This window comes from Molossus molossus, unplaced genomic scaffold (assembly GCF_014108415.1).
Source record: "Molossus molossus isolate mMolMol1 unplaced genomic scaffold, mMolMol1.p scaffold_m16_p_2, whole genome shotgun sequence".
Lineage (NCBI taxonomy): Eukaryota > Metazoa > Chordata > Mammalia > Chiroptera > Molossidae > Molossus > Molossus molossus.
Genome location: NW_023425355.1, coordinates 91,089,942 through 91,104,450, shown reverse-complemented (window position 1 = coordinate 91,104,450; position 14,509 = coordinate 91,089,942). Strand labels below are relative to the sequence as shown.

At 43.8% G+C, this 14,509-nt stretch overlaps 1 protein-coding gene across 2 annotated transcripts in view; it reads right to left on the bottom strand.

Annotated features, from left to right (window-relative positions):
* The window catches only part of MECP2 (methyl-CpG binding protein 2), a 70,529-nt gene extending 56,324 nt beyond the window's left edge, over positions 1-14,205 (bottom strand). The window contains exons 1-2 of one of the 2 annotated variants that reach the window (XM_036270370.1): positions 14,103-14,205; positions 8,977-9,100 (exon numbers count right to left, since the gene is read on the bottom strand). In XM_036270370.1, coding sequence (XP_036126263.1) covers positions 8,977-9,002 — 26 coding nt within the window. In that variant the 5' untranslated portion in view covers positions 9,003-9,100; positions 14,103-14,205. Of the gene's footprint in view, positions 1-8,976; positions 9,101-9,223; positions 9,280-14,102 lie in introns of those variants that run through there. The other variant, XM_036270369.1, reaches the window with a different exon arrangement.
* Positions 14,206-14,509: the final 304 nt, after the last annotated feature.

Below are 14,509 nucleotides of genomic sequence, written 5' to 3'. Positions count from 1 at the left end.
TGGCTGCCACCAGCACGACCAACCAGGGCCGGGGACAAACTGCAACCGAAGTACGTGACCTTAGCAGGAACCGAACCCGGGTCTCTCCGGACCGCAGGCCGACGCTCTAACCGCTGAGCCAAACTGGCCAAGGCGGTTCACTTTGTCTTAAACAACCTGAAAGAGTGACTAAGAAGTTTTATACAATTGCTTACAAGCTACATTAATTTTTTTATAGGGTGATACCACTTTAAAAAGACTTTCAACTTTCCCTAAGCACTTAAGTATTGACTATTTTAACCATTCCCATGTTCTCACAAGTCTAGAAAAAATTCACTAAAATTATTTACTCTGGAGTTAAAAGACAAATTGTCACAACTGCAGACGTTTGTCTATTTTTTGCCATGTGTAATTCCAAAAATAGCTGAAAATATTAGAGCAAATTAGTACTTAATATGGACTAATACCTTCTGTTGTTTACAAAAAACCCCACAAAAACCAGAAACACAAAATTTATATTTAAAAAATAAGTTAGTAAATATGTGTAGACAAATATAAAACACAACTTATCAAAGTAATGTCAAAACTTAAGTACCACTAGAAGCCCTAGAAAAACCAAAATGCTTTAATATTTTCAAAAATAACTCACACATAGAAAGTCAGCTCATGCTTAAAAGTACTCAAGTTCATATTTTAGCAGGAATGTGGAATGTTGCAAAGGAGAGGGAAACAAAGAGAAATGTGCGTATCTTAGAAGCCTGCTTTGCTTTCCTTCAAATCTAAAAATAAAACCTTCAAACTACCCTATTAATAAGTCTAGAAAATGGATGTCCTTTTTGAGGAAAGCTTTAACGAACACAGAAATAAAAATATCTTCTTGGTTAATAGAACCAAAGGATGTAAACATAAACCAGATGTCAATCCTCATTTCTCCATAATTCCATTCTCCCTCAGAGCTCTGGTGGGGCTTCTGCTGTAAAGATGTTTCTACAAGTACAAGGAGACATACTAAATGAATGAAGGTATGCATAGAGCAACATGGACCAGGCTCAAAAGCCAATTGTTATTGAGTATTGAGTGAAGAGAGTTAAGTTGCAGAATGTTACATACACAATACCACCCAGTAAATTTGCAAAAACACTGTCCAATGTTATATATTGGTCATATGTAACACAGAATGAAGCTTGCATGGAACATGGAGACTATCCCCATCACCTTCGGGGAACAGGCTACCTTGGGGAGGCAGGGCAGCAAGTGCAACCACAGACTGGGATTTCACTGGAGCTGTGACATTTGACTTTCATAAAAGGAGGCTGATGTAAATTGGACAAACTGTTAATATCCTGAAGTCTGAGTAGAAAATACCCGAGTAGCTACCACATGCGCAGAGTGCAGAGGGCAGGGAGAACTGCCGGAAAGCAGGACCTCAAAGGCAGGCACACGGAGGGGCGACAAAGAAGGCTCCGATCCCGCCTCCTTAGCCCAGGCTTGCAGGGATTACAGGGGGCCATCTACAGTGGCTTTGTCAGGGTGGACCTGATCCTTGACAAGCCAGGAGCAAGCTTGCTTATGCACTGCTTCCTTCATGATGAAAGTCTTGGTAAAAAGAATACCTAAGCAGTGAGTTTGGTATCATATTTGACTCACATCACGCAAGCTTCTGCCCTCTCAGTATTGAGTATCAGAGAATAAAGTGTGTCAGAGAAGGGGAAGCCCTCTTTTCAAACGGTATTCCAGGGTTTCCTGGGGAAAAAGTGGAGGGAAGGAAGGTTCCATGAAGGGACCTGGAGTGGGAGCCCTCAGGGCCTGATAGGTGGGTGGGAAGTCAGCTCAGAGCAGACAGCCTCCAGAACAGTGAGGGGTGGAAAGGGGACATGATGGATGGCCAGAGAGCCTTGCATTACCTTCTGAGGCTCAGGAACATCTTCGAGTATGATGAACCTTGGAAGGAAAGCTGAGACTATTCAGCATAGCTGGTAAGGCTGTGTCTAATTTCCTAGCAGCACACTGCAAACAGAACCACGCCAAGCCCCACAGACTGACTTGCTCTGCCTGTCTCACTCACCTCCACATTCCAAACGCCTCGGATCTGGCCAAATAGTTCTCTCTTGCCCAAGCTTCCATACATACTGGTCTCTCCTCCACTCATACTTTCTCTGGAACTAGCTAATGTTTTGGGGGTCATTTTTCAAAGACGTTTCTTCCCTTACTCCACCCCCATGACTAGGAGGGATCCCCCTAAAGTCTTTGTGCTCCCTCAATGGCCAGTACTTCTCCATTGTAGCATTTAGCTCCTTGTAAAAGAGTGGCCTGTTTGCCTGGCTGGATCTTCCTTTCAACCAGTAAGATTACTAAGGGTTAACCCAGGCCAATTTGGTTCAGTGGCTGGAGTGTTGGCCCGTGGACCTATGAGCCTTGGGTTCGATTCCGATCAAGGGCACATACCTTGATTGCAGTTCATCCCTAGCCCTGGTCTGGGTCATGTGGGAGGCAACCAGTCGATGTGTCTCTCTCACATCGACGTTTTCTCACCCCCCACCTCTATCTGAAGATAAATGGAAAAATATCCTTGGGTGAGGATTAAAAAAAAAGATTACTAAGGGTTAGAGACAGTCCCTAGCATCTAGGACAGTAACTGACACTTATTATATGCTCAATTAGTATAGGGTAAATGAATAAAGTGTTGCTATATAAAGAGTACAACAATGAAAGAGAAAATGAAGCAACACCAATCTGGTCCTGAATACAGTACTTCCAAGATGTTGTTCTTTATGCATACTACAATTCAAACAAGACAGAAGGTCCAGCAGCCACAAAGACTCTTCAACCCTGAGTCCCAAGGAACCACTGCAACTCAGAACAGTACCGAAATTAAAATGCCCCAATTTCTTCAAGATCCACAAATGAGAACTGGCTGAAGTTCCTCTTGCCAACTATAGGGCCCTGCCTCACAGGTTCTGCTCACACAAGGTCACATCTGATGAAATGGAAGCTTCTGAAGTTTTGCTTTCTAGTGCTGTTAAAAACTGTCTTCCACCCTGGTTGGTTTGGCTCAGCAGTTAGAGTGTCTGCCCATGAACCAAAGAGTCTTGGGTTCAATTCTGGTCAAGTGCATGTACTTCAGTTGCGGTTTGGTCCCCAGCCCTGGTCGGGGTTGTGCGGGAGGCAACTAATCAATGTGTCTCTCTCTCACATCAATGTCTCTCTGTCTCTCTGTCTCTCTCTCTCTCTGTCTCTCTCTCTCCCCCCCCCCCATCTGAAGATAAATGGGGGGAAAAGCCACTGTCTTCCTAGCCTAATTAACAGCTCCCCAATGTCTACAAATAGCCTGCAGTTATAAATTAGTATGCTTATCTACTCATATGTAGTCTTTTCTTTTTTTATCCTCACCCGAGGACATTTTCCCATTTTTTGTTCAGACAGAGCGCGGGGGGGGGGGGGGGGGGCATCGACGTGAAAGGTACACATCGAGTGGCTGCCATCTGCATGACCCAACCAGGGCCGGGGACAAACTGCAACCGAGGTACATGTCCTTAGCGGGAACCAAACCCAGGTCTCTCTGGACCACAGGCCGACGCTCTAACCGCTGAACCAAACCGGCCAGGACTGTAGTCTTTTCTTAAAACTGCATAATTAAAAGGCCACCCTTTTTTAGGAATATCTATCAAAGTTTAAAATGCATATACCCTTTCATACAGCAAGTCCCATCTCTAGGAATTTCTCCTACAGATATACTTGGCTGTAAGCAAAATAGTATATGTAGAAGACTATCCACTAGAGCATAAGTTAAAAACACTGGAAAAATAAATATCCATCAATAAAAAACTAGTTAAATAAATTATAGCACATCCATATAATGTACTACTAACCCAACTCTTAAAAAGAGTGATACAGGTCTATAGGAACTGATACTGAACAATCTCCAAGATACATGAACTAAAAAGAGCAATTACAAATGTGAACAGTAATTTATTTTGTGTGTAAAAACACACACACATAACATATGTACATAAAAAAGAAATATATTAATATGAGGTAGTCAATTTTATAGAGACAGAAAGTATAAGGGTTATTGCCAGGGGCTGGGGGAGGAGGGAGGAATGGGGAGCAATGGTTTAATAGGGACAATTTCACTTTTGCAAGATGAAAAGGCTTCTGGAGATACATACTGGTGATGGCTGCACCACAATGAGAATGTACTTAATGTCACAAAATTGTACACTTAAAATGGATAAAATGGTAAATTTGATATTAGGTATTATACCACAATTTAAAAATTACACACACACACACACACACACACACACACACACACACACAGAGATTAGTAAGAAACTGGTAATGATGGCTGCCTCCAGGGAGAGAAATGGATATCTGGGGACAGGGTAGCAAGGAGATCTTTTACCATAAAACCTTTTTTATTTATTTTCTTTATTGATTTTAGAAAGAGAGGAAGAGAGAGGGAAAGAGAGAGAAACATCAGTGAGAGAGAACACTGACTGACCACTTCCTGCATGCCTCCCACTGGGGATTAGGCCCACAACCTGGGCATGTGCCCTGACTAGGAATTGAACTGGGGACCTCTTGGTACATGAGTCAACACTCAATCACTGAGCCATACCAGCCGGGCTTACCATATAACCTTTAGTACCATATTTTTCATTCTGTACTATATACCCAACTATTCAAAAAAAATTATTCAAAAAACCCAGCCTTATATAAGAAGCCTTTTCCTTAATCATTAATATCCTTTTTTTAAGTAAAAAATATTTTCAACCCAAATCAGGATTCCACTTCAGTTTCGTGGTATTTATTAGATTTAAATAATGCAACTTGTAAAAATTATACTTGTTCCCCTAAGATTATATTCACCAAAAGCCTGTCTTTGTATTTATCAGCCTTTATAGAAAAGCTTTAAAATCATCATAGAAGAAAATTACCATTTTTATCAGTATGTAACTTCTATTCTATCATAACAATCAAGCTGGCTGAATATAGAATTGTTTCAACAGCCAAAAGCCCTCATCATAATTCAAGACAAAATTCAGCCTGCAATTACATGAGTTACAAAACAAACTATGCTTTATGTTACAGTCTACCCTAACACTAAAACTTACATGTCAGAATTAAACACCCCCCCCCCACAGACACAGCCTCTGAAGTCCTCCTAGATTATCTAAAAACCTACTTTTGTGAAGATCCATTATTTTCTTGAATCTTCCAGAATGATCACAGCAGCCATGCACCATGGCATCGTAACTTCTGCAGCCCTGTCCATATCAAGAAGAAGGCAATACTTGCAGTGTCCAGTACTGCCCCTTGCTCAAAGCAGGGGCTCAAATAGTTGTTGGGTGAATAAATAAATGATTATTTGCTGACAGGCTTGCCACCAAGCCTCACAAAGAAAAAAAGGTAAGAGGTGCTTTGTTCACTTGAAGTCAGCGTATGGTAAAGGTGAAGACCATATCATTGGTTCACCAAATAGCTATGACACAACTGAATAAATGGGCTCTAGACCTCATCCTATCCTAAAGTTAAATACAAATAAAAGTATTTTCAAAAACCATACAAAAAAAAACCCATAAGACAACTTAACTATCAGATCCTTTTATATGTATCAAATATGTATGTGTGAATACAGTATATCAAGTTATTTATTTATTTATTTTTTAATCCTCACACCCAAGGATATTTTTCTATTTCTCATCAGATAGAGTGGGAGGGAGGGAGAGAGAAGGAGAGAGAGAGAAACATCAATGTAAGAGAGATACATCGACTGGCTGCCTCCCGCATGACCTGACTAGGGCTGGGGACGAACTGCAAACAGGTACATGCCCTCAACTAGAATCGAACCCGTGACTCATTGGTCCACAGGTCGACGCTCTAATTGCTGAGCCAAACCGGCCAGGGCTATATCAAGTTTTTTAAAAAATGTTTTTATTGACTTGAGCAAGAGGAAGGGAAAGAAAGAGAGAGAGAGAAACATCGATTAGTTGCCTCCCACATGCACCCTGACTTGGAATCAAACGAGTGACTTTTCAGTGCACAGGATGACAATCAACTGAGCCACACCGGCCAGGGCTCAAAAATTTTTTTTTTTTTAATCCTCACCTGAGGATATTTTTCTGTTTATCATCAGATAGAATGAGAGGGAGGGAGGGAGAGAGAGAAAGAAACATCAACGTGAGAGGGACACATCAACTGGCTGCCTCCCACATGACCCTGACTAGGGCCGGGGACAAAGAGCAACTAAAATATGTGCCCTTGACCGGAATCAGACCCGCAACTCATTGGTCCATGGGCTGATGCTCTAAGCCAAACCAGCCAGGGCCTCAAGTTTTTTTATGAAGAAAAAAACTATAGATGAATATTGATGTGTTCTTAGAGTAGGAAAGGATTTTTTAAGTATAAAAGCAAAAGGCAAAAACATAACAGACATCTTATATATCAAAAAGAGAAGCAGAATCAAAAGATATATGACGAAGTAGGAAAAATATCTGTATGATGACAGAGAATTAATATGCCTAATACATTAAGAGTTCCTACAAATTGACTTTAAAATATCCAAATGGAAGGATGAATGCAGAACACAAACTAGCAATTCAGAAAGACCAAATACAAATGGCCAATGGTTACTGAGGTTCAGCCTCAGTTAATAACCCAAGGAGCACAAATTTAAATGATAGCTAGCAATTCTGGGAGGGTATGAGGAAGTGGCACTTTCTGAGACTGTCACGGGAACTGGGATAGCCATTTAGGAAGGCATTGTGGTAGTACTATCAGCAACTTCAAGTCTAGGCAGCCATTCTTCAAAAAGACTGACACACGAGGAAGTTCAATCCAACAGTATCTTTAACAAGGAACCATTGGGAAAACCAATAGGCGGACAACGTATGACAGTAAGTTATTACCAGACCATGCTGCCATTTAACAAAAATGAGCAAGAGAGAAATGCATCAAATGGCTAGATACTGAATATGTATAATTCTAACCTCGTTTTGTTAAAAACACAAAAGGTGCACATTTGTATAGCTTGAGAAGAAGATTCAGAAGGATCTACCTTAAGCTATTAACATGGTTACTATGGGTAGTGGGCACAGAGAATAATAGAAAGCTTTCACTTTTTTACTTGACATACTTTAAAATAGCTTGAATTTTCCATAAAAGTATGTATTATTTTTATAGTTTCTTAAAAAAAGAAAACTAATAAGATACAAGCACTTATCTACTAAAGATGGGTTCTGTCCTTTGAGTATTCCCTTCAAAGTTCCTTAAAGCTCAAATAGCTGTGTCTTTCCTATTCATAAATAATTAGATTTTTAAAACATCTCCTTTTCCATATTTCTTAGAAGAAATTGTATAGAGTCATCACTGTCTGTTTTATAACATCCATTTGTAATTTTAGAAAAAGACTATTAAAAACATAAACCAGACCTGGCTGGTTTAGCTCAGCAGTTACAGCATCAGCTCCCGGACCAGAGAGTTGCAGGTTCGATTCTAGTCAAGGGCACATACCTGGCCCTGGTCGGGGTTGTGCAGGAGGCAACCAGACAATGTGTCTCTCTTGCATCGATGTGTCTCTCTCCTTCTCCCTCCCTCCCTCCCACTCTATCTGAGATAGAAAAATATCCTCGTGAGGATTTAAAAAAAAACAAACATAAACCACCCCCAGGCCTACCATCTACCAGAAGAAACCCATTTATTGCCCATGTTACATTTAGTCCACACAATTTCTGAGACAATGCACAAAGCGCCAGCCACACTACTCCCACCAGCATAAATACATGAAGTACAAAGAATGTCCTGTCAGCAGGGCCCAGGGCATACCCCACAGTAAAGGGGAATGACTATTTGAGTCACAGATTAAGGAGTGAAACCAAATTTGGGACTTGGAGGCAGTGTGATGCTCCTCCCTTCTCTTCCCCTCCACACTTTCTATTCTCCTCTGACCAAACACTGCCCCTCACATAGTTTCTAAATGGGCTCTCTATTATAGATGTCCACATAGCTTTCGACTGAGATGTCAGACACCACTAGAGATACAACAAAGTGCTACTTGGAAGTCTCAGCTGGAATCACAGTGGCAGCATATGTGTAAACTCACATTTCTTTTTTCCTTAAGAAAAGAAATGAAAAAATTCAATCACAATGTTTTGCCTTACCAACAAGGAATGTTTGAAATCCAGGTGTCAAAATATCAAATGTGGAGTGACCAATGATTTTAAAAAAGCTTGAGATATTGAGCCTGACAATCGACAAATTAAGGAACCACTCATTTTCATAAAATTAAAGTCCACACAATGGCACTAAAGTAGCCAAAAGTGCAGCTGACAGAGCACTTGAGTGTCAGCCCTCCAACAGCTTGAATCCCCAGCTTTTCAAAAGGCATTCATTCTGCTCTAGAGTCTCAAGAGCCAGAAGTGTGTCTGGGTGTTCTCTTTAGTTCCCATGGAAGAAATGCAGCAAGTATATGCCATTAGCCATGGGCTCCACTGTTTTGTGGCAGCTTTCAGGAGGCTATCCTTCCACGGGATCACACACCAGTTCCCATATCTGAAAATACATTACCACTGCTCACTAATGTTGACCAGGAAGTCATTTACCCAAAACCAAAGCAAACAAAGCACCATGCTGAAGACCACTGGGAAATAACAGCAGCGGCAGGTGAAGAGCTCAGTCAAAACGCTCTCAGCTCAGCTGACCTGCTTCAAGGTGAACTGAAGTTGCAGATCACCAGTTCCGGCTCTAATCTGACTCCCGCCCCCAGATCACACTGTGGCTACCAAGTAACCCTACCCAAACTGACCTTTCAGGGCTCAGGGAAGTGACTTTTTTTTATTATATGGCACAGTTTGGCACAGTTATGTCTTTCGTCTTTGGGGTACTTTTATACTGTCCAAGAGTAGTATATCTTGTCTTTTTCCTTTTTTTTTTTTTTTAAAAACAGATGGCCAAACCAGGACATATACTAAAAAAAAAAAAAGGAAGGTTACTTACCTGAGCCCTAACATTCCAGCTACCATGGAATCCTGTTGGAGCTGGTCTACAGAAGCAAGATGTATTCTGGGGAGTCACATGTCACATCAAAGCAGGAACTGGTGAGTCTGTATTTTTATGGAGCCTAAAACAAAGAAAATCGTAAGTTGAAAGCCCCCATTGTGCTGCACGACCTTTTTCCCAGGGCTATTTGGGACATTTTGAAGATACACATATAGACAACGTACTATGCTAGTTCCCGGCTTACCTAGCTAGAAACAAAGGATACACTGCAAATTACTGGCACATAACACACAATGCTAAAATAAAGGAAAGATTCATGCATGTTAGAATTGACACTATCACAGGTCTTGTCACCTATGAAGGACACTTTGACACTATAAAGCATATCATTAGTAGTAATCTCTGGTATTTCTTGTACCATGTCATACAGAAATACTCAGAGATAGAATACATGTTCAAGAGAACATGCAACATTAATATCTCATCACAAAAAGAACACGTGAAATCCAGCAGCAAAGTCTCCCTTTTTTTCCAAGCAGCTGAAGCTGCAACAAGCTGCTGTAACATTATGTAAAGGGACTTTAACTCTAAGAGAAAAAAGCAGTACCAATGGAAACCAAATGCCCTGGGAGATCCAAAGCCATCCTCCAAAATACACAAGTCTGACTCAGAGCAATCACTTAAAAAAAAAAAAGTTTTTATTGATATTTTTTAGAGAGAGAGGAAGGGAGAGAGAGATAGAAATACTGATGTGAGAGAGAAATATCAATTGGCTGCCTCCTGCATGCCCCCTACTGGGGATCGAGCCGAAACCCGAGCCGAAACCCGGACATGTGCCCTGACCGGGAATCAAACCAGGACCTCTCAGTCATGGGATGGCGCTCAATCCACTGAGCCACACCAGCTGGGCCAGAGCAATCGCTTTTTAAAAGCCTTTCAGATCAGTAAATTGCCATGTTCAACAAACTGAATTATTAGTTTGACAGTTTCTCTTTTGCTTTTGAACACGTTTAAAAAAGGACTTTTGTCATCACATTTTTCATCATTAAGATAACCATCATTTCCTTGTAAAAACCTAAACTGGCTCATATTCGCTAATCTCTGATACCTTGCTGGCCCAAAAGTAGCACTTTCATCTTTAGACTAAAAAAAGCCTAGCGTGCACAACTTAGAGACTATTCATACGATTACTTGTGTAATCAAACCCAGAGGAAGGGCAACACCAACCAAGTCTTTTACTTACGGCTAGTCTGTAACGACCAGGATGGTACCTAAAATTATCTACTGAGGTGCAGTGAGACCTTACAATTAATTCCCTTAAACAGTCAAGTCATAGAATGCTTTGAAATCCCCAAAGTCGAGGTAACACTATTACTCAGTTAGCTATTTAATAAAAATCAAACTGGTATCCTGGCTGGGCGGCCCTGGAAAAGCCACAACTTCTCGCAGCCACAATTGTTTTTTTACTTATAAACTGAGGGAGCTGGACTAAAGTTCCTTCCAGCTCTGAAAGTTTAAGATCTTTAATTAACCCAAGATTTCATGGGGGAAATAAAAGAGCCGGCAAATGAGAGCAGTTAGGTGAAAATCCAATAAAGCAGTGATTTGCAGGTCCATATATATATAACACCCCCAGCTCTTAGGAAAGGAAGACAAGTGACCGCTTCCTCAGGCTTGCTCCTGGGAGTCCAGACTTCTGCAGTAACAGCAAAACAGCTATAGTGAGAACACATCCATATACCAGCAGACCCAACACAAGTGTGCCTTGAAAAAGCTATAAAGGCCAAGGCTTTATTCTCTAACAGAATGGTCACTGCACCCTTTGAGTGGGGATGCCCTGCCCACTCCCAAATTCCCATTTCCACTCCTACCATCAAAGTAGTAGAAGCAAGTTTTTAGGCAATGGCATGCAAATCAAGTTTTCAATAGGTAAAGGTTCCTTGCAAGAGAAAGGCAAAATAGAGCAAGAAAAGGCAGAGGAACACAACCTTTGTGTAAGTGAGCCCAAATAAGAGGAACCCTTTTATGTCTGTCCTAACCAAAACAAGGTAGAAGCAGTGATGACAATGGCAGTTTGCCTGAACAGGGCTGGTACAGAAGCATTGAGGACAACAAGGTCCTTCCGCTGGAGTGGAAATAATGCTCTACCCAAGAAAAAAGGTTATGTCCATCAGCCACAAGAGGCTGGTCTCATGTCACCAAAACAGAGGGCAGTAAATACAAGGAGGTGTCCTACCAAACTCCCTGGAACTCGCTGCCAATCTAAGATTGTTCTTTACCCCATGGGGTTAAAACACTAGTTACTACAAATGTAAAGCATTTTCTGTGATTCTCCCCTCCTCACAAATACTCAGGTAGACTGCCAACAAACTGCTCATAGCCAATTAAAAGAGTTCCACTGATAGTCAACCTTTACAACGATTACAGGTTCCAGGACACATCACTTATGTAAATAGTCCCAGGCAGGTACATTAGCAGTGGAAACCAGCCTTGAGACAGGAACTAACAATTTTATTCTGCTCTTCTTTATTCTAAGTTAAAGAAGTGAGCTTCTCATTCCATTTTCATGTGGGGGAAGGAGTATTTTGGAGGGGGGGGGCAACATCATACTGCAATCATCTAGCCAGTTTTTGTCAAACTCCACAGCTTGCCTCCCACCCCACTAGATTCAGCCACTCGTAGGCAGGGCAGGCAGGGAAACAATGACTCTGGCTGGAAATTGCAAATAGAATGCAAAAATTGTATTCTAACCCCACCAATACACAAACAACACAAAAGTCGGAGTAGTGTTGGACTGCATCCTGCTGTCAGGTGAAACAAAGTACTCTAGGTTTAAAGCATTCCAGGCAAATTTGTAACAACAAGAAATAGGACAGTGTGATAAGCCAATATGAGCAAGAAAGCAGTTTCTTCAAGCTGTTAAGACATGCTGACTTCAGATGCCACCAGGAACTTTGCAGAGAAACTAAATTCTAGAAGCTGCCTGTGCTGTTTAAAGAGCTGGGGGTACAACAAACAGCTAGCTAGCTGGAGAGCATCGGAGGAGGCAAACGCATGGTCAGCGATGGCAAAACAAAGCAGAACCCTTGTCCTGTCACATCTCAGGTTCAGATATACATACCTTGGAATCTTTGTCAAGTGAGGTTTGTGTGTCTGTGTGCGTGGACAGGATGTACCTCAGTGATCAGTCACCTAGCTGACATGCCACACATAGATGCTCTGTGGCAACTTACTTAATCAACTGTACTTCTACTAGATTGATTGTGTTCTTTTAAGGCTCTGACATGTGCAAGTAAGAAAATAAAAGGAAGTGTTTCCTAGGCTTCCTGAGTGGGATTTGAAGTAGAAGTCCTTAAAAAGCCCATAAATAAGCCTATTTCCTTGAATCCCCAAGGGCAATTCCCAAAAGACCTAAAACTCCAGACCCTGTATTTTTTCATAAGGATCCAGCATATTTCAAAAGACCCAAGAGGTCAGCTCAATCTTGTTATCAACTGCAATTACTGATATCCAGATGAAAATTCCAACCACAATACCCAAATTTCTCCTCTAGAGTAATAACTGACTATTAACAGTGAATTTTACTACCAAGGTCCGAATATGCTTCATTTTCCTAATATAACAAAATGTCTACAACTTGTGAGTCCTACAAAGTCTAAGCCACTTAGCATCACACACATTGGTTTGGTTCTACGATCACCAACCACCCCCTTAATTTGATCCTATCATCTCACAATTTGGGGTATTGATCCCACACAGGCGACACAAAGTGTGAGCACAGCAGACACAACATGTGAATGGCTCTGCAAAGCCCATTCCTGTTCCTGGAAAAATAACCAGAAGCACACATCTGCCTGACCATGAGTCAGGAATATCAATTCTGTGGTGGAGCCCATTTCTGCTGTGACCAATCCACACCGAACACACAACACAAGTGATTGCCAGAGATATTCCAGAGCAAGCTTTCCCCTCTCGGGTCCATACTTAGCAATGTCATAAACAGTCTCCTCTCTGAGAGCACTCTTTTTAGACTCTTCACAATGACCTTAAGTCTTCAGTGCAAAACCACAGACACATTGCCACGCCACGTAAAAGTCACCTGAGTTTCAGTTTGGGTGATTCAGTCATAACCAAACTAAAAAGAAAATAAACTTTCAGGGACAAGTGACAGGAACCACAGCGATGCGATGAACTTGCCCCATCTGGTACTGGTGATCTTCACGCTCCAAGACTATGGAAGCCCGTTACATACTATGTCCCACTCCACTTATGTAACTGGAAGATCGCCGGCGAAGGGGGGAGGATGGGAGGGCGCTAATATTCTGAGGCCACAGCACCTCTAAGGACCCCGGGGGCATGCTTCCACTGAAGAGCCTCAGGTGCTACTGGACACACAATCCCCTACCCACGGCTCCTGATGGGAACTAGAACAGCCTCTTTAGGATGAGTTGTGGGACCAGGAACAAAATATCTAGTCCCTTTTGTGGGTGGGCAATAATTCCCACCTACTTGTTCCTGCTAGATAGGAAAGGAGATGGACGACTCGCTCGCAATGGGGGCAGAAATTCATGGAATGGGCGAGAAGGGGGGGGAGGCAAAGCCTGAGATGGGGGTGAGAGCGCAGGAGCCCTTGTGGCGCACTCTCCCGACAGGAGGCGGACTGCGCACGCGCGCCAGTGTGGGGGAGCGAGTAACGGGAGAGGGGGCGCGCGAGGAAGAGAGAGGGGAGAGCGCAGAGCGCGATCCAGGGAGAGGCCGGGGCCGCGGGCGCGCGACGGCGCGGCGGGCCCGAAGCCCCTAGAAGGGCACGACGCGCGCGCAGCCCGGACAAGTGAAGCCCCAGCAAAAGAGGCGCCCGTGGGGCTGGAGGCCAGGATGCGCGCCGAAGGCGGGAGGAAGCGAGGCACCAGGCGAAGGCAGCCCTGGGAGGCGACACCCGCCAGTGTGGGTGACGGGCCGGGGGCAGCCGTCACCAGCGGTGGCAGGAGGGGGAGGGTAGAGAGGAGGGACGCCATCCGCCAGCCGTGTCGCCGACCCCGCGGGCCCCTCCCGCGTCACGTCCCGCCCCTACCACCCGCCCCTCGGCAAGGGTCCCCGCCCGCGGCTGCGGCGGTCCCACTCACAGTCTCTCCTCCTCGCCTCCTCCTCCTCCTCCGCTTGGCGCGGCAGCGGCGGCGGCGGCCATTTTCCGGACGGCTTTTACCACAGCCCTCTCTCCGAGAGGAGGGAGCGCGCGCCTCCGACGCCGGGACCCCGCACGGCCGACGTCGTGCCCCGCCCTCCCGGCCGGCAGGCGCGCAGCTGCACCTGCGTGCCTGCGTCCCGCCCCCGGCGCCGCAGCCAACCCGCCCGCAATTGGGTGCGATAGTTAAGGTAGGGCGGGGCCTCGGTGGCGGCACAACCAATTGGCGGGAGTTTATGTCTATTCTGACCAGGGGCGAGGGGGCGGGTACCCTGACCAGCTGCCGATTGGCTGCCGTTGGCCGTCATTTGGGGAAAAGAGGCGGCTTCGGCACCGAAGGGGCTGATT